General features: G+C 46.2%; 2 protein-coding genes across 2 annotated transcripts in view; both read right to left on the reverse strand.

Annotated features, from left to right (window-relative positions):
- Positions 1-26,479, reverse strand: part of LOC308475174 (uncharacterized protein) — a 105,180-nt gene that overhangs the window by 12,685 nt on the left and 66,016 nt on the right. The window lies entirely within an intron of this gene.
- The window catches only part of LOC308475073 (uncharacterized protein), a 133,925-nt gene continuing 110,405 nt past the window's right edge, over positions 2,960-26,479 (reverse strand). The window contains exon 9 of the mRNA XM_081001890.1: positions 2,960-6,246. Within this exon, the coding sequence (XP_080858016.1) occupies positions 4,910-6,246 (1,337 nt within the window). The 3' untranslated portion in view covers positions 2,960-4,909. The remainder of the gene's footprint in view (positions 6,247-26,479) is intronic.

The following is a 26,479-nucleotide window of genomic DNA, read 5'->3' on the forward strand; positions in this document are numbered from 1 at the left end:
CAAAGTGTTGGTGCTGACCTTTAAAGCCCTCAACAGCCCAGTATACCTGAAGAAGCGTCTCCACCCCCATCGTTCAGCCTGGACACTGAGGTCCTGCTCTGAGGGCCTTCTGGCAGTTACCCCACTGCAAGAAGCAAAGTTATAGAGAAGCAGGCAGAGGGCCTTCTTGGTAGGGGCACCCACCCTGTGGAACACCCTCCCACCAGATGTCAAAACAACTATCTGACGTTTATAAGACATCTGAAGGCAGCCCGGTTTAGGGAAGTTTTCAATGTTTTATTCTGTTTTTAGTGTTCTGTTTGGGAGCTGCCCAGAGTAGCTGGGGAAACCCAGCCAAGGGCCCCCAAGGCCTTGGGAGCTGACATTCAGAGCTGAGATTCCTGCAACGCAGGGGGTTGGAATAGAGTGTGGTTAACAGACGTCCCCGTTTCCCAGGGACAGTCCCCAGATTCAAGCATCTGTCCCCGGACAAAATCTGTCCCTGGAATGTCCCGGGATTTCATTTAATGTCCCCAGATTTATATTTTAAGTGTTGTAGATTTATTAGTAGGGAATGAATGTTGCGTGATTGGTTCAGCAGCACAAGACACATCATATGGGGACTTCCAGTGAGGCAAAATGGCGGGTGCCTCTGCTGAGGGGGAACTGGGGGAACTGCTGCTCCCCCCATGACCCAAATCAAGCCGGGAGCAAGAGCACCCGGCCAGCAGTCCGACTGCCCAGCGGCACTCCAGGGCCATGAAAACCCCGGAGCCAAGGCAGGGAGAAGGAGGAGAGGAGAAGGAGAAGGAGAAGAGAGAGAAAGAGGAAGGAGAAAAAAGAGGGGAGCCCCAACCTTGCCATGCCACAGCCGCCACCACCAAGGACAGGTAGGAGCGCACACGGAGGGCAAGGACACGTGGCGGAGCCCAGTCCAGACCCGAGCCTACCCCACGGCAGCTAGCGTTACAAGACAGCAGGCCAGGGCCCAGAGGAAGGCCGTGTGACAGAGGAGATCACAGAAGAGAAGACACTACTTCTGGGGGAAAAATAACTTTTTAAAAATAACTCTCTCCCCCCTTTTCAAAAAAGAAAAAGAAAAAAGAAGTCTCCCCGGATTCTTTGAAAAAAAAATCTGGTAACCTTAGCCCACAGAACCCTGGGGCTCCCTTTCAACTCTACTATCCCCACCATCCACCCCGGAGCCTCGGCTTCTATTGCATTTGCTCAGGGGAGCAGAGGGCCAGAATGGATAGCCCACGACTGTCCTGTTCAAAGTGGGACAGGCTGGATCCCAGCAGCCGATCCCAGCTTCTCTTTGGATCCCAGAATGTCCCGTTGAAGGCGGCCACCTCTGCACGAGTCAGCAGGGTCGTGCCCAAGCCCGCTGGATGAGGGCCAGAGTGGCTCCAGTCTAGGCCAGTGGGGCAACCCTCTAATGAGCCTGTGATTTGGGGGAAATTCTACCCCCCCCCAGGAGCCCTGACCTTTGTCACATTTGCTCAGTGGAGCAGAAGGCCAGAATGAGGCCTCATCCATGCCAGGCACTCGGCTCCTGCTGCAGTGATCATTAACACCCAGCAGAAGTTGGGGGCAGCTGGCTCTGAGCCAAGCAGAGAGAGATGATGCAATCCTTTGTGCTTGCCCCCCCCCGAACCACCAGTTTGCAAACTTCAGTGCCCCCCCCCCAGAGGGAGGAGATGGATGTACACAAGCCCTATCAAAGAAGGGCAGAAGGAGATCCCAGTGTATTCCATAGACTGATTTTCATTTTGCATTTCTAAAAAAACAGGGTTATGGTCTGATATTGTTCTTGGCAATACAGTGGTACCTCGGGTTACATACGCTTCAGGTTACAGATTTCGCTAACCCAGAAACAGTGCTTCAGGTTAAGAACTTTGCTTCAGGATGAGAACAGAAATTGTGCTCTGGTGGCGTGGCAGCAGCAGGAGGCCCCATTAGCTAAAGCGGTGCTTCAGGTTAAGAACAGTTTCAGGTTAAGAACGGACCTCAGGAATGAATCAAGTACTTAACCTGAGTTACCACTGTATCTGTATTTTTCTTACCTTCCATTCTAATTCTTTAGACACCCATATCGTATGGATTCTTGAACTGCTTTCGTATACATCAGAATGAAATGTGAATTCTCTATCTAACCAATGTTTGGTTCTCCAAATATCTATCAAATTGAAATTGTCAACCAATTCAAAGAAAGTTTTTGGAAGTCTGCCCTCTAATATTTTCTCATCATTTAATAATCTTCCATTCAACCTCCAACTTCTGTTTTTAATTTTATTATATTTTAGTTCCATCATTACCAGATTATGGTCTGATATCATTTTCGGAAGGATCTCAACTTTTCTTCGAAAAGGTATTAGATTTGAAGTCTGAATTGCATCTGATTTTTTAGCATATGCATAGAAGGTATATTGTCTGTCCCTTCTCCGTTTCTCTCTCCAAGCATCTTTTAAGTTCAGATCTTCTAACAAATGATTAAATGTTATTGGGAACTTCCCTTTTCTTGATGTTACGTCTCTCTCCGTTCTATCTAGAGCCAGGGATGTTACTCCGTTGAAGTCTCCCATGATGATCATACTGTCATTACTGTATTCTAATAGCTTATCTTCAAGGGTTGTTTTTTTAAGTTTGTTTTATTTCCACTTGGTGCGTACACCCCCACCAAAATTATTTCTTCTCTGCCTTTTGTCAATTGTATTCCTAATATTCTTCCTTCGTCATCTTTAAGTGGTATTTTTACATCTCTTTTGGTTCATATATATATATATAACAATTCCTCTCTTTTTGGAAACATCTGAAGCTATGTATTCTGTTCCTAATTTCTTATCTCTCTAAACTCTGTCATGTTTCTTAGCTATATGTGTTTCATGCAGACCAATGATGTCCCAATTTTTCTTTTTTAAGATTCGCTCACTTTTATTCCTTTATACCTTATTGTTCAAACCATTGATGTTCCACGATATAATGTTCAAATTCATTAATCTTTATTAGACACAAAGTCAAATATCAACATCAAATACGGAACTGCAATTAAGTACAATAATATAGTTGTGGGAAACTGCTTCTTTTCTTATCCTCCTGGACTTTCCTGTCCTTGTTCACTTTCTTCTCTTTCTTGAGCTGTACCCCCTCCCAAGCCTATTTTGTATATTTTGTATTTCCACCAAAATTTTCCGAATTCTGGGGATCTAAAAGTCTTTCTTCTATCTTTCTTCTATTTTGTAGGTGAAGGAAATACCTCCAAGAAATTCCCACTTGTGTCTAATTTCATTTGTTTTCAACACCTCTGTCAGAGTCCAAGCAGTTGCCAGGGTTGGAAGATGGCCCAGAGCAAAAGGAGGGGGGTTATCATGGAAACAATCTCCCAGAATGTAGGTGAAAGGCCGAACTCCACAGATAGCCTCTCAGAAATGGCTGGCCAGCCTTCGAGTATTCAAGAGCATGGAGGGGGGGTTACAGGAAAAAGGACACAATTTGTCACAGAGTACGAAGAGAAGTTTCCTCCCACGTTGCATTTGTAGGATGAAACGTGACACTGAGAACTTAGCTGAGTCATCATCGTAATGGCAACCAGCTCACGGGAGAGGAGCTCCTGGTAATCTGTTCTTTTCTTGGAATAAAACCAACTTTATAAATGAACTGCACTCTTGCGTGTCTCACTGCCGTCACAATTGATTATCCATATATATACAATGGTTCTCTCTCTATATATACAGGGCTAGTGATTGACCCAGTTCTTCAAGCTATCCTATTAGCCAATCCTGCCCACAGAGGTATTTTCACTCTGAGAGATTGGGGTGGGGTGGGGGTTAGTGCTTACATGTCCCACATTTTATGTTTATTAAAAATTACTGAGTGCTGGGTGGATTCCTACAACAGTCTTAACAATACATGTATTCAATAAACATTGGCCACATGTTATAAAAGGAATACGGATTGTGTTCCCCCACCTTCTTGATTTCTCCAGGCAACCAATATTTAAGATACTTAACTTGTGGTGCCCAGAATTGAACACACTATTCAAGGTGGGGTCTGACAAAGGCAGAATAAAGTGGTACTGTTCCTGTCATTGATCTGATTCGGCCTTCTGCAACATTGGCCTCCACTCCCCATTTGGTGTCATCTGCAAATGTGATGGGCACCCCCTCAGTTTCTTCATCCAAGTCATTTATAAAGACGTTGAACAACAACGGGCCCAGGACAGAACCCTGCAGCACCCCAGGATGATGAGGAACCATGAAGGAGGACTGTTTGGGTTCGGTCAGTCAAATCTACCTAACAGTTTCCTCATTCAGACCACATTTTACCGGCTTTCACAGAAAGATCATGGGGGACTTTGTCAAAAGCCTTACTGAAATCAAGATGCACTATTTCCACAGCTGTTCCCTGATCAACAAAGTTTGTAACTCCATCCAAAAAAGGGGAGGAGAGATATCTCTGGCTGGACTTGTTTTTGAGAAATCAATGCTTTCATCCTGTATGTTTATATTGTGAAATCATCAGACGAAGGGCACATAAATTTTAAAAATGATTCTAAGGATATTGACAAGCTGGAACATGTGCAAGGGAGGGCGATTTATGTCTTTATTTAATTTGTATAATACTCGACCCAGTGGTGCTGAATTGAATAAAATATTGGTGGTGGGTCAGGTAAGGTCTGCCTTGCACAATCAAATACATGCATGCATGCAGGCCATTAGAATGGCAATGCCTACTAACTTGGGTGGTGGCCTCCTCAAATGTTTTATTGGGGGGGCAAAAAACCCTCAGCCTCTAAAGATTGACTCCTGTTGCCACGTTTCAGGACGATTACAACATAAAACAAAAACACAATATAAAAACACAAAATACACATATGTAACCCTCTTCTCACCACATTTTTTAAAAGTGCAGATTTCCTTGTCTCCTAAAGCTATATAATGAAGGATGTCTCCCCGATATGAACTCTTTGATGGCAAGTGAGAGAGTAGCTCCGAGTAAAGCTCTTTCCACATTCAATGCACTGATAGGGTTTCTCCCCTGTATGGGTTCTTTGATGGGAAGTAAGATAGTGGCTGTGAGTGAAGCTCTTTCCACATTCTGCACACTGATAGGGTTTCTCCCCTGTATGAATTCTTTGATGGGAAGTAAGATCATTACTCTGACTGAAGCTCTTTCCACATTCCATGCACTGATAGGGTTTTTCCCCTGTATGAATTCTTTGATGGGAAGTGAGAGATGAGCTCTGACTGAAGCTCTTTCCACATTCCATGCACTGATATGGTTTCTCCCCTGTATGAATTCTCTGATGTGAAGTGAGAGAGGCCTTCATACTGAAGCTCTTTCCACATTCCATGCACTGATATGGTTTCTCCCCAGTATGAATTTTTTTATGGGAATTGAGATCGGAGCTCTGACTGAAGCTCTTTCCACATTCCATGCACTGATACGGTTTCTCGCCTGTATGAATTCTTTGATGGGAAGTGAGATAGTCATTCCGACTGAAGCTCTTTCCACATTCCATGCACTCATAAGGTTTCTCCCCTGTATGAATTCTTTGATGGGAAGTGAGATAGTGGCTGTGACTGAAGCTCTTTCCACATTCCACACACTGATAGGGTTTCTCCCCTGTATGAATTCTTTGATGGGAAGTCAGACTTTGGCTGTGACTGAAGCTCTTTCCACATTCCACGCACTGATAGGGTTTCTCCCCTGTATGAAGTCTTTGATGAGAAGTGAGATGGGAGCTCTTCCTGAAGCTCTTTCCACATTCCATGCACTGAAAGGGTTTCTCCCCAGTATGAATTTTTTGATGGGAATTGAGATCAGAGCTCTGACTGAAGCTCTTTCCACATTCCATGCACTGATAGGGTTTCTCCCCTGTATGAATTCTTTGATGGGAAGTGAGAGAGGCCTTCATACTGAAGCTCTTTCCACATTCAATGCACTGATAGGGTTTCTCCCCTGTATGGGTTCTTTGATGGGAAGTGAGATTAGAGCTCTGACTGAAGCTCTTTCCGCATTCCACACACTGATAGGGTTTCTCCCCTGTATGAGTTCTTTGATGGGAAGTGAGAGAGGAGTTCTGACTGAAACTCTTTCCACATTCCCTGCATTGATAGTGTTTCTTTCCATTGAGATTTCTTTGTTGGGAACTGGAATGGGAGCTCTGACTGCAACTCTCTCCACACTCCAAATTCTTACGTGGCTTCTCCTCTCTGGGGATTTTGTCGTGTTCATCCTTGTTCTCGATCTGTAATTCATCACAATCTGCAATGGATGCAAAAAGAGATTTGAGCCTCAGGAACAAATGAAGGAGAACTGAAGGGAGTTGTGTGTGTGTTCATTGCCTTTGTTGTTTGTCATTAACCAACATATTTATTATTAGATTCTGATGGTTGTTGAATGTTGTTTTGCTTGTTATATAGTAGTGGCCAAAATTGTGGAAGCCTTTTGGGGGCTCATAACACCACTTCTTTGGGAGGTAGGCTCGTTGAATTTCATTGTACACATGTTATACAATGACAATAAAAGTATTATTAATATTGTGAATTTATTTATCAATGGAAAGATAATTTAATCAAGAATGTAGCGCAACAAAGTTTGTTCAGTTATCGGTATTTGTCAGGCTGGAGCCAACAAGCGAGCAACAGCAGCTGCCAGACTTGAATGGCTGCCCAGGGGACGAAGGGAGGATTGTTATGGGAAACACAGAGGAAAGTACAGGGGGGAGGTCACAGCCCAGAGAAATACAGGAGTTATCAGACAATAGCTTGTCTGGGCCAGTTTCCAAGCCTCTCAGCCTGAAGGAATGCAGGAGAGGAGGGGTACAAGAAAAGCGGAAATTGACATCATAGAAGTGACAGAAGAGATCATAGAATCATAGAGTTGGAAGAGACCACAAGGGCCATCGAGTCCAACCCCCTGCCAAGCAGGAAACACCATCAGAGCACTCCTGACATATGGTTGTCAAGCCTCTGCTTAAAGACCTCCAAAGAAGGAGACTCCACCACACTCCTTGGCAGCAAATTCCACTGTCGAACAGCTCTTACTGTCAGGAAGTTCTTCCTAAATTTAAGGTGGAATCTTCTTTCTTGTAGTTTGGATCCACTGCTCCGTGTCCGCTTCTCTGGAGCAGCAGAAAACAACCTTCCTCCCTCCTCTATATGACATCCTTTTATATATTTGAACATGGCTATCATATCACCCCTTAACCTCCTCTTCTCCAGGCTAAACATGCCCAGCTCCCTTAGCCGTTCCTCATAAGGCATCGTTTCCAGGCCTTTGACCATTTTGGTTCATAGAATCATAGAATCATAGAATCATAGAGTTGGAAGAGACCACAAGGGCCATCGAGTCCAACCCTCCAACCCCCTGGTTGCCCTCCTCTGGACACGTTCCAGTTTGACAGTGTCCTTCTTGAACTGTGGTGCCCAGAACTGGACACAGTACTCCAGGTGAGGTCTGACCAGAGCAGAATACAGTGGCACTATTACTTCCCTTGATCTAGATGCTATACTCCTATTGATGCAGCCCAGAATTGCATTGGCTTTTTTAGCTGTCGCGTCGCACTGTTGGCTCATGTCAAGTTTGTGGTCAACCAAGACTCCTAGATCCTTTTCACATGTACTGCTCTCAAGCCAGGTGTCCCCCATCTTGTATTTGTGCCTCTCATTTTTTTTGCCCAAGTGCAATACTTTACATTTCTCCCTGTTAAGATTCATCTTGTTTGTTTTGGCCCAGTTCTCTAATCTGTCAAGGTCGTTTTGAAGTGTGATCCTGTCCTCTGGGGTGTTAGCCACCACTCCCAGTTTGGTGTCATCTGCAAATTTGATCAGGATGCCCTTGAGTCCATCATCCAAGTCGTTGATAAAGATGTTGAATAAGACCGGGCCCAAGACAGAACCCTGTGGCACCCCACTAGTCACTCTTCTCCAGGATGAAGAGGAACCATTGATGAGCACCCTTTGGGTTCGGTCAGTCAGCCAGTTACAAATCCACTGAGTGGTAGCATAGTCAAGACCGCATTTTACCAGCTTCTTTACAAGAATATCATGGGGCACCTTGTCAAATGCCTTGCTGAAATCAAGGTAGGCTACATCCACTGTGTTCCCTTCATCTACCAGGCTTGTAATTCTGTCAAAAAACGAGATCAGGTTAGTCTGACATGACTTATTTTTCAGAAATCCATGCTGACTATTGGTGATCACAGCATTCCTTTCTAGGTGCTCACAGACTGTTTGCTTAATGATCTGCTCCAGAATCTTCCCTGGTATTGATGTCAGACTGACTGGGCGGAAATTATTTGGGTCCTCTCTTTCCCCCTTTTTGAAAATAGGGACAACATTTGCCCTCCTCCAGTCTGCCGGGACTTCGCCTGTTCTCCAGGAATTCTCAAAGATGACTGCCAGTGGTTCTGAGATCACATCTGCCAGTTCTTTTAATACTCTTGGATGCAGTTCATCTGGCCCTGGAGACTTGAATACATCTAAACTAGCCAAGTATTCTTGTACTATCTCCTTAGTTATTCTGGGCTGTGAGGAGTTCAGCCCTTTCTGTGTCCCCTGTTTGCATTTCACCATCTTCTCCTCTGAGTGACCCCACTGTTTCTTTGTTCTTCCTTTTGCTACGAACATACCCATAATAGCCTTTTTTGTTGCTTTTAACCTCTCTAGCAAGCCTGAGTTCATTCTGTGCTTTAGCTTTTCTGACTTTGTGTCTACACGTGCTGGCTATTTGTTTGAATTCCTCTTTGGTGGTTTCCCCCCTTTTCCATTTTTTGTACACATCCTTTTTTAATCTTAACTCAGTTAAAAGTTCTTTAGATAGCCACCCTGGCTTCTTTAGGCACCTTCCATGTTTCCGTCTCATTGGTATTGCCTGACGTTGTGCTTTTACTATTTTCCTCTTAACAAACTCCCAGCCATCATGAACTCCCTTTCCTTTTAGTATTACTGTCCATGGGATCTCACCCAGCACTTCCCTAAGTTTTATGAAGTCGGCTTTCTTAAAGTCAAGAAATTGAGTCCTAGTATGCTTGGCTGCTCCTTTCCACTGTATAGTAAACTTCAGAAGAGCATGATCACTCGCGCCTAATGATCCTTCCACTTCTACCCCACTAACCAGGTCATAAACATTAGTTAGGACCAGATCTAAAATGGCTGTTCCTCTTGTTGCTTCTCCCACTTTCTGGACAATGAAGTTGTCTGCAAGGCCAGTGAGGAATCTGTTTGACCTTATGCTCTTGGCTGAGTTTGACATCCAACAAATATCCGGGTAATTGAAGTCCCCCATTACTACTATCTCCGTTCCTTTTGCATGCTTGGCCATCTGTTCCAGGAAGGCATCATCTATGTCCTCCGTTTGGCTTGGGGATCTATAGTAAACTCCCACAATGAGGTCACTGTTATTCTTCTCTCCCTTGATTTTGACCCAAATGCTCTCACTTTGGCTTTGAGGTTCTAAATCTTGGATCTCTTCACAGGTATACACATCCCTGACATATAACGCCACTCCTCCTCCTTTCTTGTCTGGTCTGTTTCTCTGAAATAGATTGTATCCCTCCATTATTACATTCCAATCGTGGGACTTATCCCACCAGGTTTCAGTGATGCCTATTATGTCATATTTAGTTTGCTGTACCAAGAGCTCAAGCTCATCTTGTTTATTTCTCATGCTTTGCGCATTAGTGTACAGACATTGAAGTCCATTAATCATTCCCCCGTGTCTCTTATTTGGGTTTTTTCCTCCCACCACATTTGGGTTTTTTCCTCCCACCACTAGGTCTGCGTGCTGTTTGCTCCATTTGGTCTATTACATTTGGATGATCATCTTCATCAATTGATAGACTCCTACCTTCAGGAGCACTGTCTCCCTCCCCCACATTAGTCAGTTTAAAGCCCTCCTGATGAGGTTTCTGAGATTTCTGGCAAAAACATTTCTCCCAACCGTTGTGAGGTGCAGCCCATCGCTTGCCAGAAGTCCATCTTCAAGAAACTGCAGTCCGTGATCTAAGAATCCAAACCGTTCCTGTTTACACCATTTGCAAAGCCAGCTGTTCACTTCCACTATTTTTCCCTCTCCCTGGGCCACGTCGTTCAACTGGGAGGACAGATGAGATGACAATTTGTGCATTTAATTGCTTCAATTTCCTGCCCAGAGCCTCGTAGTCTCTTTTGATCTTCTGGAGGCTATTGCTTGCAGTGTCATTGGTTCCCACATGAACCAAGAGGAAGGGGTATTTGTCAGTGGGTTTTATGATTCCTTGCAGTTGTTCATTACATCTTGGATCTTAGCCCCGGGGAGACAGCACACTTCCCGAGACATCTTGTCAGGCCCACAGATCACTGCTTCTGTTCCCCTCAGTAGGGAATCCCCTATCACCACTACACGCCTCCTCTTAGGTTTGGTCGGGGTTCTTCCGTGAGTTGTCCGTTCCAAGGTCGCCTGCACATTCCCTGAGGACTGACTTTGCTGCTCGTCTTCATATACCTGATCGACTGTAATGAGGGAGAGATCCTCAAATGGAGTGTGCTCTTCGTCTTCCATGCTAGGGGAGAGGACCTCAAAGCGATTGTGTATTTCTAAACAATCAGAGCGAACCCTGGGCCTCCTACTTCTTTGAGTCACGTTTCTCCATATATCTGGCTCCTGTGTTGGTGAACTAGCCTCCTTCTCAGGGGAGTCCCCTGTCTCCTCCTTGGTGGAGACGGTGTGCTCTGTTGCTTCCAAGAAGAGCTCCAGCTCTCTAATTCTTTGGAGCGTAGCTACACGTTCCTCCAGTTGCTGGACTTTGTCTTTTAAGAGGGCAATCAACATGCAATTGCTGCAGGTAAAGCTGCCTGCAACCTTTGGCAAGATGGCAAACATTGCGCAGGAACCGCAGGCGACTGCAGCTGTTCCTTCCCCCTCCATCTTGAGAACGTGTTGTTGGGGGTGGCTACAGCGGTCCTCCATCATAAAAAGCGTGAAGACAGCACAAAAAAACCTAGGCCTGCGGTTCCTGTGCAATTTTGCACTAGAACACCAACTCCAGGTGGTGCCTCTCGAACACCCCTTGCAAGTAACAACCATTGATGGGAGAGATCTCTTGGGGGGGGGAGTGACCCACCAGACCCCTCCCATGAAAATGAGGGTCTCCAGACACACTGAGACAATTGCCTTTCACGTTGCCACATTAGCAGGGCCACCAATCATACTGGGAATGAGCTGGCTAGCCCTGCACGATCCCGTAGTGGGGTGGCACCAGCGAACAGTCACCTTTGGGTCAGCTCACTGCGTAGAGCACTGCCACGAAGGGGAAACCCCGAGGATGGCAGTAGCTAGGGTGGCAGGGATGGCAGTGGGAGAAAAGGTGAAAGTACCACCTCAGTATGTAGACCTGGAAGAAGTCTTCAGCGAGAAAGAGGCGGATAGACTACCCCCTCACCGGCCCTTTGACTGTCAGATCAACCTACTCCCAGGGGCTCAGTTACCAGTGGGTAAGCTGTACGCCATGTCAGACAGGGAGATGCAGGAGTTGCGGAAGTTCATCGACAAGAATCTGAAGAGGGGCTTTATACGTGAATCAAGGGCGGTGGGGGGCAGTCCAGTGTTCTTTGTGGACAAAAGAGACTCCAAGGAACCCCGCTTAATCGTAGATTATAGGTCCGTCAACCGGGTGTCGAACCAGTGACCTTCCCAATGCCCAGGATTGATGACATTTTGGCCAGGGTAAGGAAAGGGAAGGTTTTTACCAAGTTGGACCTTCGAGGGGCGTACAATTTGATAAGGATGAGGGAGGGGGATGAATGGAAAACCACGATGTTCACCCCTCTGGGAGCCTTTGAGTATCCCGTTATGCCCTTCGGATTACAATCGGGATCCAGCACATTTCAAGCATTCATGCACCACGTGCTGGGGTCCCTGCTGTACAAGAATTGCGTGGCCTTCCTGGACGACGTGCTTATCTACTCAGAGAACGAGGAGCAGCATGTGAAAGATGTCAGGGAAGTGCTGAAAAGGCTGCAGGAGCATCAGCTGTGGGTCAAACTGGAGAAATGCCAATTCCATGCCAGAGAGGTGGAGTTCCTGGGCTACAGGTTGTCAGACAAAGGTCTGGCAATGGACCCAGGCAAGGTGCAGGCAGTACTAGAATGGAAGGCTCCTAAGACCCGGAAGGACGTGCAGAGGTTCCTGGGGTTTGGCAACTTCTATAGAAAGTTCATCAAGAACTTTGCCCACCTGACGGCACCCATAACTGATTGTCTCAGCAGCAAGAAGAAGTTCGAATGGACAGCAGCAGCGCAGGAGTCTTTTGAAAAGCTAAAGAGGGTGTTTGCTTTGGAGGAGCAACTCTTACATGTGGATCTGCAAAAGCCTATGAGGGTGGAGACAGACACGTCAGACAGAGCTATCGGAGCCATGCTGCTCCAGCCAGGAAATCGATCAGAGTGGAAGCCGTGTGCTTTTTTTTCTAGGAAGCTGAACAAGTCGGAGCAGAATTACACAGTGTATGACCGGGAGTTACTGGCAATTCATGAAGCCTTTCGACGGTGGAGACATTTCCTGATAGGCGCGAAGCACAAGATCCAGGTGTGCACGGACCACAAAAACCTGGAATATTGGAGGACTGCTTGAGTTCTCAACCAAAGACAGGTGCGATGGGCACAGGAGTTTTCCAAGTTCTTCTTTGAAATTCAGTATGAGCCCGGAAAAGAAAACGTCAGGGCAGACGCCCTCTCCCGTAAACCAGAGTACGTGGAGGGAGAGGGAGAGCCAGAAGCACGACATGTGATACCCGAGGACCGATGGGTGTGTGGGGGAGTGTTGACAGGGAGACAAGAACTAACCGGGTTGAATACAGCAAGAGTCCCATCTGGATGCCTCTAACCACTGAGCCTGTTGGCCATTGAGAGCTGTTAACGGAGAAATCCAAGGGCTCCCTTGGACAAAAACAAAGACACCAACCAGGATAACTTGGAGCAAAACAGCAGCCTGTAGGCTTGGCCTTTATTGGATACTGTCGCGACAGTACTGACTCTCTATATATACAGGGCTAGTGATTGACCCAGTTCTTCAAGCTATCCTATTAGCCGATCCCACCCACAGAGGTATTTTCACTCTGAGAGATCGGGGTGGGGTGGGGGTTAGTGCTTACATGTCCCACATTTTATGTTTATTAAAAATTACTGAGTGCTGGGTGGATTCCTACAACAGACTTAACAATACATGTATTCAATAAACATTGGCCACGTGTTATAAAAGGAATACGGATTGTGTTCCCCCACCTTCTTGATTTCTCCAGGCAACCAATATTTAAGATACTTAACTTCTGGTGCCCAGAATTGAACACAGTATTCAAGGTGGGGTCTGACCAAGGCAGAATAAAGTGGTACTATTCCTGCCCTTGATCTGATTCGGCCACGCTCTCCTTCCTTCATCCAAGTCATTTATAAAGATGTTGAACAACAACGGGCCCAGGACAGAACCCTGCAGCACCCCAGGATGATGAGGAACCATGAAGGAGGACTGTTTGGGTTCGGTCAGTCAAATCCACCTAACAGTTTCCTCATTCAGCCCACATTTTACCGGCTTTCTCAAAGAAAGATCATGGGGGACTTTGTTAAAAGCCTTACTGAAATCAAGATGCACTATTTCCACAGCTGTTCCCTGATCAACAAAGTTTGTAACTCCATCCAAAACAGGGGAGGAGAGATTTCTCTGGCTGGACTTGTTTTTGAGAAATCCATGCTTTCATCCTGTATGTTTATATTGTGAAATCTTCAGACGAAGGGCACATAAATTTTAAAAATGATTCTAAGAATATTGACAAGCTGGAACATGTGCAAGGGAGGGCGATTTATGTCTTTATTTAATTTGTATAATACTCGACCCAGTGGTGCTGAATTGAATAAAATATTGGTGGTGGGTCAGGTAAGGTCTGCCTTGCACAATCAAATACATGATGCATGCAGGCCATTAGAATAGCAATGCCTACTAACCTGGGTGGTGGCCTCCTCAAATGTTTTATTGGGGGGGCAAAAAACCCTCAGCCTCTAAAGATTGACTCCTGTTGCCATGTGTCAGGACGGTTACAACATAAAACAAAAACACAATATAAAAACACAAAATACACATATGTAACCCTCTTCTCACCACATTTTTTAAAAGTGCAGATTTCCTTGTCTCCTAAAGCTATATAATGAAGGATGTCTCCCCAATATGAACTCTTTGATGGCAAGTGAGAGAGTAGCTCCGACTAAAGCTCTTTCCACATTCAATGCACTGATAGGGTTTCTCCCCTGTATGGGTTCTTTGATGGGAAGTAAGATAGTGGCTGTGAGTGAAGCTCTTTCCACATTCTGCACACTGATAGGGTTTCTCCCCTGTATGAATTCTTTGATGGGAAGTAAGATCATTACTCTGACTGAAGCTCTTTCCACATTCCATGCACTGATAGGGTTTTTCCCCTGTATGAATTCTTTGATGGGAACTGAGATGGGCGCTCTGACTGAAGCTCTTTCCACATTCAAAACACTGATATGGTTTCTCCCCTGTATGAATTCTTTGATGGGAAGTGAGAGAGGCCTTCATACTGAAGCTCTTTCCACATTCCATGCACTGATGTGGTTTCTCCCCAGTATGAATTTTTTTATGGGAATTGAGATCGGAGCTCTGACTGAAGCTCTTTCCACATTCCATGCACTGATACGGTTTCTCGCCTGTATGAATTCTTTGATGGGAAGTGAGATAGTCGTTCCGACTGAAGCTCTTTCCACATTCCATGCACTCATAAGGTTTCTCCCCTGTATGAATTCTTTGATGGGAAGTGAGATAGTGGCTGTGACTGAAGCTCTTTCCACATTCCACACACTGATAGGGTTTCTCCCCTGTATGAATTCTTTGATGGGAAGTCAGACTTTGGCTGTGACTGAAGCTCTTTCCACATTCCACGCACTGATAGGGTTTCTCCCCTGTATGAAGTCTTTGATGAGAAGTGAGATGGGAGCTCTTCCTGAAGCTCTTTCCACATTCCATGCACTGAAAGGGTTTCTCCCCAGTATGAATTTTTTGATGGGAATTGAGATCAGAGCTCTGACTGAAGCTCTTTCCACATTCCATGCACTGATAGGGTTTCTCCCCTGTATGAATTCTTTGATGGGAAGTGAGAGAGGCCTTCATACTGAAGCTCTTTCCACATTCAATGCACTGATAGGGTTTCTCCCCTGTATGGGTTCTTTGATGGGAAGTGAGATTAGAGCTCTGACTGAAGCTCTTTCCACATTTCCTGCACTGATAGGGTTTCTCCCCTGTATGAGTTCTTTGATGGGAAGTGAGAGAGGAGTTCTGACTGAAACTCTTTCCACATTCCCTGCACTGATAGTGTTTCCTTCCATTGAGATTTCTTTGTTGGGAACTGGAATGGGAGCTCTGACTGCAGCTCTCTCCACACTCCAAATTCTTATGTGGCTTCTCCTCTCTGGGGATTTTGTCGTGTTCATCCTTGTTCTCGATCTGCAATTCGTCACAATCTGCAATGGAGGCAAAAAGAGATTTAAGCCTCAGGAACAAATGAAGGAGAACTGAAGGGAGTTGCGTGTCTGTTCACTGCCTTTGTTGTTTGTCATTAACCAACGTATTTATTATTAGATTCTGATGGTTGTTGAATGTTGCTTTGCTTAATATACAGTAGTGGCCAAAATTGTGAAAGCCTTTTGGGGGCTCATAACACCACTTCTTTGGGAGGGAGGCTCGTTGAATTTCATTGTACACAGGTTGTACAATGACAATAAAAGTATTATTAATAACATTGTGAAATTATTTATCAATGGAAAGATAGTTTAATCAAGAATGTAATGCAACAAAGTTTGTTCAGTTATCGGTATTTGTCAGGCTGGAGCCAACAAGCGAGCAACAGCAGCTGCCAGACTTGAATGGCTGCCCAGGGGATGAAGGGAGGATTGTTATGGGAAGAACAGAGGAAAGTACAGGGGGGAGGTCACAGCCCAGAGAAATACAGGAGTTATCAGACAATAGTTTGTCTGAGCCAGTTTCCAAGCCTCTCAGCCTGAAGGAATGCAGGAGAGGAGGGGTAAAAGAAAAGGGGAAATTGACATCACAGAAGCGACGGAAGAGATTCGTCTTCACGCATTGTTTGATGATGTAAGGCTGGAGCCAGCAAGCGAACAGCAGCAGCTGCCAGACTTGGACGGGAGCCCAGAGGGAAAAGAAGAAGAAGAAGAAGAAGAAGAAGAAGAAGAAGAAGAAGAAGAAGAAGAAGAGTTTGGATTTGATATCCCACTTTATCATTACGTGAAGGAGTCTCAAAGCGGTTAACATTCTCCGTTCCCTTCCTCCCCCACAACAAGCACTCTGTGAGGTGAGTGGGGCTGAGAGACTTCAAAGAAGTGTGACTGGCACAAGGTCACCCAGCAGCTGCAGGTAGAGGAGCAGAGACGTGAACCCGGTTCCCCAGATTACGAGTCTACTGCTCTTAACCACTACACCACAAAGGGAGGATTGTTATGGGAAGAACAGAGGAAAGTACAGGGGGGAGTTCACAGCCCAGATAAATACAGGAGTTATCAGAAAATAGTTTGTCTGGGCCAGTTTCCAAGCCTCTCAGCCTGCAAGAATGCAGGAGAGGAGTGGTATAAGAAAAGGGGAAATTGACATCATAGAAGTGACAGAAGAGATCATAGAATCATAGAATCATAGAGTTGGAAGAGACCACAAGGGCCATCGAGTCCAACCCCCTGCCAAGCAGGAAACACCATCAGAGCACTCCTGACATATGGTTGTCAAGCCTCTGCTTAAAGACCTCCAAAGAAGGAGACTCCACCACACTCCTTGGCAGCAAATTCCACTGTCAAACAGCTCTTACTGTCAGGAAGTTCTTCCTAATGTTTAGGTGGAATCTTCTTTCTTGTAGTTTGGATCCATTGCTCCGTGTCCGCTTCTCTGGAGCAGCAGAAAACAACCTTTCTCCCTCCTCTATGTGACATCCTTTTATATATTTGAACATGGCTATCATATCACCCCTTAACCTCCTCTTCTCCAGGCTAAACATGCCCAGCTCTCTTAGCCGTTCCTCATAAGGCATCGTTTCCAGGCCTTGTGACCATTTTGGTTGCCCTCCTCTGGACACGTTCCAGTTTGTCAGTGTCCTTCTTGAACTGTGGTGCCCAGAACTGGACACAGTACTCCAGGTGAGGTCTGACCAGAGCAGAATACAGTGGCACTATTACTTCCCTTGATCTAGATGCTATATTCCTATTGATGCAGCCCAGAATTGCATTGGCTTTTTTAGCTGCCGCGTCACACTGTTGGCTCATGTCAAGTTTGTGGTCAACCAAGACTCCTAGATCCTTTTCACATGTACTGCTCTCAAGCCAGGTGTCCCCCATCTTGTATTTGTGCCTCTCATTTTTTTTGCCCAAGTGCAATACTTTACATTTCTCCCTGTTAAAATTCATCTTGTTTGTTTTGGCCCAGTTCTCTAATCTGTCAAGGTCGTTTTGAAGTGTGATCCTGTCCTCTGGGGTGTTAGCCACCCCTCCCAGTTTGGTGTCATCTGCAAATTTGATCAGGATGCCCTTGAGTCCATCATCCAAGTCGTTGATAAAGATGTTGAATAAGACCGGGCCCAAGACAGAACCCTGTGGCACCCCACTAGTCACTCTTCTCCAGGATGAAGAGGAACCATTGATGAGCACCCTTTGGGTTCGGTCAGTCAGCCAGTTACAAATCCACTGAGTGGTAGCATAGTCAAGACCGCATTTTACCAGCTTCTTTACAAGAATATCATGGGGCACCTTGCCAAATACCTTGCTGAAATCAAGGTAGGCTACATCCATTGCGTTCCCTTCATCTACCAGGCTTGTAATTCTGTCAAAAAATGAGATCAGGTTAATCTGACATGACTTGTTTTTCAGAAATCCATGCTGACTATTGGTGATCACAGCATTCCTTTCTAGGTGCTCACAGACTGTTTGCTTAATGATCTGCTCCAGAATCTTCCCTGGTATTGATGTCAGACTGACTGGGCGGTAATTATTTGGGTCCTCTCTTTTCCCCTTTTTGAAAATAGGGACAACATTTGCCCTCCTCCAGTCTGCCGGGACTTTGACTGTTCTCCAGGAATTCTCAAAGATGACTGCCAGTGGTTCTGAGATCACATCTGCCAGTTCTTTTAATACTCTTGGCTGCAGTTCATCTGGCCCTGGAGACTTGAATACATCTAAACTAGCCAAGTATTCTTGTACTATCTCCTTAGTTATTCTGGGCTGTGTTTCCTCTGCTGAATCATTTGCTCCAAATTCTTCAGGTCGGGCATTGTTTTCTTTATCGGAGAAGACTGAGGCAAAGAAGGCACTGAGCATTTCAGCCCTTTCTGTGTCCCCTGTTTGCATTTCACCATCTTCTCCTCTGAGTGACCCCACTGTTTCTTTGTTCTTCCTTTCGCTACGAACATACCCATAAAAGCCTTTTTTGTTGCTTTTAACCTCTCTAGCAAGCCTGAGTTCATTCTGTGCTTTAGCTTTTCTGACTTTGTGTCTACACGTGCTGGCTATTTGTTTGAATTCCTCTTTGCTGGTTTCCCCCCTTTTCCATTTTTTGTACACATCCTTTTTTAATCTTAACTCAGTTAAAAGTTCTTTAGATAGCCACCCTGGCTTCTTTAGGCACCTTCCATGTTTCCGTCTCATTGGTATTGCCTGAAGTTGTGCTTTTACTATCTCCCTCTTAACAAACTCCCAGCCATCATGAACTCCCTTTCCTTTTAGTACTACTGTCCATGGGATCTCACCCAGCACTTCCCTAAGTTTTATGAAGTCAGCTTTCTTAAAGTCAAGAAATTGAGTCCTAGTATGCTTGGCTGCTCCTTTCCGCTGTATAGTAAACTTCAGAAGAGCATGATCACTTGCGCCTAATGATCCTTCCACTTCTACCCCACTAACCAGGTCATCAACATTGGTTAGGACCAGATCTAAAATGGCAGTTCCTCTTGTTGCTTCTCCCACTTTCTGGACAATGAAGTTGTCTGCAAGGCCAGTGAGGAATCTGTTTGACCTTATGCTCTTGGCTGAGTTTGACATCCAACAAATATCCGGGTACAGTGGTGCCCCGCAAGACAAATGCCTCGCAAGACGAAAAACCCGCTAGACAAAAGGGTTTTCCGTTTTTCGATGCGCTTCGCAAGAGAAATTTCCCTATGGGCTTGCTTCGCAAGACGAAAACGTCTTGCGAGTCTTGCGATTTTTTTTGCTTTCCCCCCCTTTTTCTAAGCCGCTAAGCCTTTAATAGCTGCTAAACCGCTAAACCGCTAATAGCGCTAATCCGCTAATAGGGTTGCTTCGCAAGACGAAAAAACCGCTAGATGAAGAGACTCGCGGAACGGATTATTTTCGTCTTGCGAGGCACCACTGTAATTGAAGTCCGCCATTACTACTATCTCCCTTCCTTTTGCATGCTTGGCCATCTGTTCCAGGAAGGCATCATCTATGTCCTCCGTTTGGCTTGGGGATCTATAGTAAACTCCCACAATGAGGTCACTGTTATTCTTCTCTCCCTTAATTTTGACCCAAATGCTCTCACTTTGGCTTTGAGGTTCTAAATCTTGGATCTCTTCACAGGTATACACATCCCTGACATATAACGCCACTCCTCCTCCTTTCTCGTCTGGTCTGTTTCTCTGAAATAGATTGTATCCCCCCATTATTACATTCCAATCGTGGGACTTATCCCACCAGGTTTCAGTGATGCCTATTATGTCATATTTAGTTTGCTGTACCAAGAGCTCAAGCTCATCTTGTTTATTTCTCATGCTTTGCGCATTAGTGTACAGACATTGAAGTCCATTAATCATTCCCCCGTGTCTCTTATTTAAGGATTTTTTCCTCCCACCACTAGGTCTGCGTGCTGTTTGCTCCATTTGGTCTATGACATTTGGATGATCATCTTCATCAATTGATAGACTCCTACCTTCAGGAGCACTGTCTCCCTCCCCCACATTAGTCAGTTTAAAGCCCTCCTGATGAGGTTTCTGAGATTTTTGGCAAAAACATTCCTCCCAACCATTGTGAGGTGCAGCCCATCGCTTGCCAGAAGTCCATCTTCAAGAAACTGCAGTCCGTGATCTAAGAATCCAAACCGTTCCTGTTTACACCATTTGCGAAGCCAGCTGTTCACTTCCACTATTTTTCCCTCTCTCCCTGGGCCACGTCGTTCAACTGGGAGGACAGATGAGATGACAATTTGTGCATTTAATTGCTTCAATTTCCTGCCCAGAGCTTCATAGTTCCTTTTTATCTTCTGGAGGCTATTGCTTGCAGTGTCATTGGTTCCCACATGAACCAAGAGGAAGGGGTATTTGTCAGTGGGTTTTATGATTCCTTGCAGTTGTTCATTACATCTTGGATCTTAGCCCCGGGGAGACAGCACACTTCCCGAGACATCTTGTCAGGCCCACAGATCACTGCTTCTGTTCCCCTCAGTAGGGAATCCCCTATCACCACTACACGCCTCCTCTTAGGTTTGGTCGGGGTTCTTCCGTGAGTTGTCCGTTCCAAGGTCGCCTGCACATTCCCTGAGGACTGACTTTGCTGCTCGTCTTCATATACCTGATCGACTCTAATGAGGGAGAGATCCTCAAATGGAGTCTGCTCTTCGTCTTCCATGCTAGGGGAGAGGACCTCAAAGCGATTGTGTATTTCTAAACAATCAGAGCGAACCCTGGGCCTCCTACTTCTTTGGGTCACGTTTCTCCATATATCTGGCTCCTGTGTTGGTGAACTAGCCTCCTTCACAGTGGAGTCCCCTGTCTCCTCCTTGGTGGACACGGTGTGCTCTGTTGCTTCCAAGAAGAGCTCCAGCTCTCTAATTCTTTGGAGCGTAGCTACACGTTCCTCCAGTTGCTGGACTTTGTCTTCTAAGAGGGCAATCAACATGCAATTGCTGCAGGTAAAGCTGCCTGCAACCTTTGGCAAGATGGCAAACATTGCGCAGGAACCGCAGGCGACTACAGCTGTTCCCTCCCCCTCCATCTTGAGAACGTGTCGTTGGGGGTGGCTACAGCGGTCCTCCATCATAAAAAGCATGAAGACAGGAAAATTACTCCCCCCCAAAAAAACCTAGGTATCTCCCCCAACAAACGTTTGAGACTAGCTCCCCTAAATCTAAAAGATGGATCAAACTGCCCTGCAAGCTCTGATAAGCTCCTCCCACAGCTAATCACCTGCCTCAACAGAAACCCTGCCCCCTCTGACCCTTGCACAGGTAGAGCAGCTAATCAGCCACACGTGAAGACGAATCAGATTCGTCTTTACGTGTTGTTTCTGGAGGAAGAGGAACAAAGCTGAGGATTTAGTTGAGTCATCATAAGGGTAGCCATAAGTCATGGGGGCAGAGAGGTCCGTACAAGAGGCAAGTTTTTTCAGGAATAAAACCAACTTTTAATTGACTGTACGTGTTCAAGTCTTGCTGCCACTACAGCATGACTCAACTCAACTGCTGCTGAGAACGAAAGCCCATCAGATAATTAAGCAAGTATGGCTGAAAAGCGACAGCAGCAGCAGCCCGTGAAAATGCAATCCGGGCAACGAGCGGCAGCTGCGGAGGCTCCAACGGCAGTGGATCCTACACAATTTCTCTGGGCAGAGAATCAAGAATTAAAGATAATATTAGCACGACTGGAAGGAGTGACGGGAGAACAGGCAAGACAGCTCTCTGACTTATCCGGTAGGCAAACTGCAAAAAACCTAGTCCCCCCTCCCCCACACTTCAATGGGAATAGGGCAGAGTATGACTCCTTCTGAGCCTCCTGCTTATATTGCCTACGTCTTAAAGGGGAAGAATACAGAGATGATGAAGCAAGAATAGCCACGACTGTGGGGCTTCTGGGGGCGGCGGCTAGACAGTGGATTCCCCCTTACCTAATGTCAATGACCGCGTGCTCACTAATTTACCTGCCTTTTTGAAGCTCTTGGACAACATACTCAGGAATCCCGCACAATAGGCGTAGTTGGAACAGGAGTTCCTGAACCACAGGCAAGGAAAGGGGACAGTAGCACAGTATTGGTCCAGTTTTATGATGCACGCCTGTCAACTGGAGTGGGCAGGGAAGGCCTTGATTGCCCTGTTCAAAGCGGGACTCTGCGAGGAGATTTGCAATGAACTTGCGGAAATGCCATGTTGAACACCTTGGAAGAGGTGGGGCAAGTCGCTCTGCAGTTAGGCCTGAGATTCCAGTCGCACCACAAGGGAGCAAGGGAGGCCTGGGAGCTCCTGAATATATGTCCTGGGAGAGACCGTGGGGCCGCCAAACCAGGATGAAGGGGAACCCATGCAATTGGGCTCCCTCAGAGGGGGAAGAGTGCCAGGAACCACATGGGCAGAGAAAGCGTTTGTGTTTCACCTGTGGGTCTGCCAACCATATGGTCTGACAGTGCACAGTGGGAAGGCCCCAAGGAGCCTTATCAGGGATGAGTGTGGCAACGCCAGAGAGTGCAGAGAGACACCATCGGGAAAAGATCTGTTCCAATCTGTTCCGGAGGCCTCGCATTGGGAGAAGAAGGGACAGAAGGTTCTCCGCCTGGACGGTTCATACCAGTAGTCACCATGGGTGCTACGCTACAACTCCCAGATGGGAGGGGCAAGCGTGTAGACATCCTCATCGATTTGGGGTGTCAACAGACTATATTGATGTAGACATAGTGAGCAGGTTGAGAATAGACACACAGATGTTGGAAGCTCCTTTAGAAGTGCAGATGATAGACGGAAGGCCGTTGCTGCCAGGCTGTGAGTCAGAAGCCATGATGCCTAAAGGGCTAGAGTTTCTGGGTCATCAAGAGACCATTGCAGTCCATAGGTTGACCTCCTACCCCCTGGTATTGGGAATGAGGTGGCTATCTTGAAATGATCCAGTGATCTTATGGGGACAGAGATCCATGACCTTTTCGTTGGCGCACTGCAGACTACACTGTCTAGGAATGAAGACTGAGAGAAGAGGCGAGGCCAACGGGATGACAGTCTGTGGACCTCTCACTGGAGAGGAGAGAGAGATACCCCTGCAGTGTAAGTCCTTCAGAGACGTGTTCTGTGAAAAGGAGGCAGACAGGCTACCCCCGCACAGGCCTTATGACTGCAAAATAGACCTGAGATACCCACCAGCTGCCTCTACTCCATGTTGGAAGCGGAGTTAGCCAAATTGAGGGAGTTTCTGCAGAAGAATTTGGAGCAGGGGTTCTTACAGCCGATGAAGACTCCGGGAGGAGCTCCAGTCTTCTTTGTGAATAAGAAAGACACTTCAGAGAAAAGGCTTGTTGTAGACTATAGGAAAACCAACCAGCACATGATTCCCAGACGTTAACCATTTCCGCGGATTGGGGATCTACTGGAGAGGTTGAGGTTGGTGAAAATTTTCATGAAACTGGACCAGAGGGGGGCTTACAATCTGATACGGGTGAGACAAGGTAATGAATGGAAGGCGGCTTTTAACACAAGGTATGGGACCTTTGAGTAGTTCGTGATGCTGTTTGGACTACAGTTGGGCACAGCCACCTTCCAGGCATTCATCAATCACATGCTGTCAGATCTTTTGGACAAATCGGTTTTGTCGTACCTCAACGATCTTTTGATCTACTCAAGAGAGCCCGAAAGAACACATACAACATGTGAAAGAGGTGCTACAACAGCTGAGGGAACACCGACTATATGCAAAGTTGGAAAAATGCCAATTCACATGACAGAAGTGGAGTTCTTGGGCTACAGAATCACCCTGGAGGGGGTGCACATGGACCCAGCAAAGGTGCAGGCGGTAGAGTCATGGCAAGAACCCAGGACACGAAAGGATGTGCAAAGGTTCTTAGGATTTGCCAACTACTACCAGAAATTTATACATCGGTACTCTGGACTCAAGGCACCGATGACAGGTTGAGAGGCAAACAACCATTCCGGTGGACAGAAGAAGTGTGGAAAGCCTTCAAGAAGCTCAAGACCATGTTCGCTGAGGGAAAGCATTTAGCACGCCTAGACCCGCACAGGCCGATGATCGTGGAGACAGATGCATCTGACAAGGTGCTCGAAGGGAAAACAAGATGGCGACAGAGATAGCAGCATAGTCAGGTTCGCCTGCCTTCAATTAAGATTTTAAGTAGTTTTTTAGCCTTCCTGGACTCTAATTTTACAGTTTTAATGATTTATTGGCTGCCTTATCACCTCACCACTGCCCGTTTTTCTTAGCTAACGTTTTATTGTTTTACTGGCGACGTTGATAAACTGCTGGTGCTGGAGGGAAGTCACCTTGGAAGTAAGACGCGCTTGCCGGAGCTCCCCTTTCTAGTTCATGCTGTAAGTTACTCCGCTCCTATTTTTCTCTGGAAGTTGGCACAATAATGTTTTGATGATAACGCCAGGAGCTCACCCTGTGGAAGCTTGCAAAGCCAGCGCCATAAATCTCCTTAATGAGCTTCACTAACAACCTGACTAGCTGTAACTTGGGCAGCCACCGGCCGCGCTTCCCTGGCCTTCCACCAGCTCTTGCTTGGCCTTTGAAGGACCCTTAGATAACCGAGCCGCTCAAGGGGTTTAGCATGACGAATCTAAAACGTGGCCGTACCTCTTCTGTGGAAGACTGTTCCTTTAATGCCTCAGAACCTAGGTCTAAGGTTTCGAAGCCTACTGGGCTGGATTCACCACCTAAGATCTTAGAGCCTTCTATCTCATCATTGGAGGAGTTTTTCTGCAATCTTGCGCCTCCTTCACCTGTTACTTCCAAGTAGTTAGATTGCCTACATGATCCTGCAATGACTCCAAACAATGTTTTAAACACCTCCAAGCAGATAGACTGTCCACATGATCCCCCAACGACTTTAAATACTCCCTTGTCAGGAGACAAATCGCTGTTGGATATGACCTCCAGCCCAGATGGCCTCTCTCCCTACCCCGATCCTCATCGTAAATCTTTATGTGATATAGTACAATCAGCGGAGCTGAGGACTTTGCAGAAATATTGCCTTCACTTGGCTGATGAAATAAAGGTGCTATCAGCTTCCATCAATATGTTAGAGGGAAAACTAAATGCCTTCACCAAAACCCCTGTCTCGATTTTGAACCCGCCACTAAATCATCAGGGACCTGATAATTATGAGGCACAGAGCCTAAGTAGGGGGCAGCAGCTAATAAACCTCCAACTTACCCTTAACAATATATGCTTGAACATCGCTCACTCCTGCTTCCCCTATTATGCCTGGAGAAATCGTAAAGCTGCTGTGATCTCATTGCGAATGTTGACCAGGTCTTACTTGGCCCAGGGTGGTCTCCTATCATTAGAATGGCTGCCAGAGACTCCAAAATTTAAGCGCTTGTTGCTCAAGTTCGACTCTCCCAGGCTTCCTGCACTTTTGAGCAAACTTCAAAATCGTCTCAACTGGTTTGGAATCTTTCCACAAAGATGCTTCTTTAACAATTGTAGGGGCATTATTGGGAAAATCCCAAATTCAGCAAATTTGGTTAGCCGGCCTACAAGGAGGACTGAGGACCAGAATTCGCAGCAACGGACCCTTCCTATGAACCCCTCCCCACGATTTACTAGCCGACTAGCCGACCATCCCACCGGCAAGAAGGGACTGCCTTAAGGGGTAGAGCTTTGACGGGTCCAGCTTTGGCCACTATAGATGCCTCTAAAGAATGGCAGACACAAGCCTATGTGGACCCCCCTGCAGCGAAAACAATCTCCAATCCTCAAAATGGCTGCATTCCTTGTGCTGATACCATGACGATGCAAGAGACACTGGGGGATCCAGTAGCCCTTTGGACAAACACTGAGGCAGTGGCAAGGCTAAACAAGCTACTGGAAGCTAACCGAAAAGGATGTCTTTCTTCTGTCTTGCATAGTGCTTTCCCATCAACAAGCCTCGATCCTCAAGGCACGACTCCTGCAACTACAGAGCATACGGCAAACGACGAGTCTATGGACTTGTCGGTTAGCAACACCCCCTTGTATCAAGATTTTCTCTTACAACGATCTGTAAATTCGCCCCAGCCACTGGCTGCTCCTGTGACATGTGACAACTTGAACCTGAAGTGCAAACAATCAAAAATCACTGCCTTTTTTCACCCTACTGCCCCTTCACGCAGCGTGCACCCCCATTTGGATTCTCCAGGATTAACCACGTAAGAGAAATCATGACTTGAGGGAAACACAAAGCGGCCTCTTACACTACTATCATGGAATGTGGCTGGTATTAAATCCAAACTGACAGATCCATCATTTGTTGCTTATATAAATGGCAGCCACATCCTCCTATTCCAAGTCATGGGCCTGTGAGGACTTCTATCTAACAGGATACAAGGGCTTCTACCTGAATGCCACGCAGAATCCGTTATCACATGGTAGACCGCAAGGAGGCTTGGCTACTTTTGTTTCCCTAGCCATAAATCTTCAGGCCGAAAAAATCGACATCCAGTCGTCACTCATGCTGATTATAAAGTTGCAAACAGCAGAGGAAACGATAGTAGTGAT

This window comes from Podarcis pityusensis (genome assembly GCF_964106645.2).
Source record: "Podarcis pityusensis genome assembly, chromosome: 4".
In the NCBI taxonomy this organism is placed as follows: Eukaryota; Metazoa; Chordata; class Lepidosauria; order Squamata; family Lacertidae; genus Podarcis; species Podarcis pityusensis.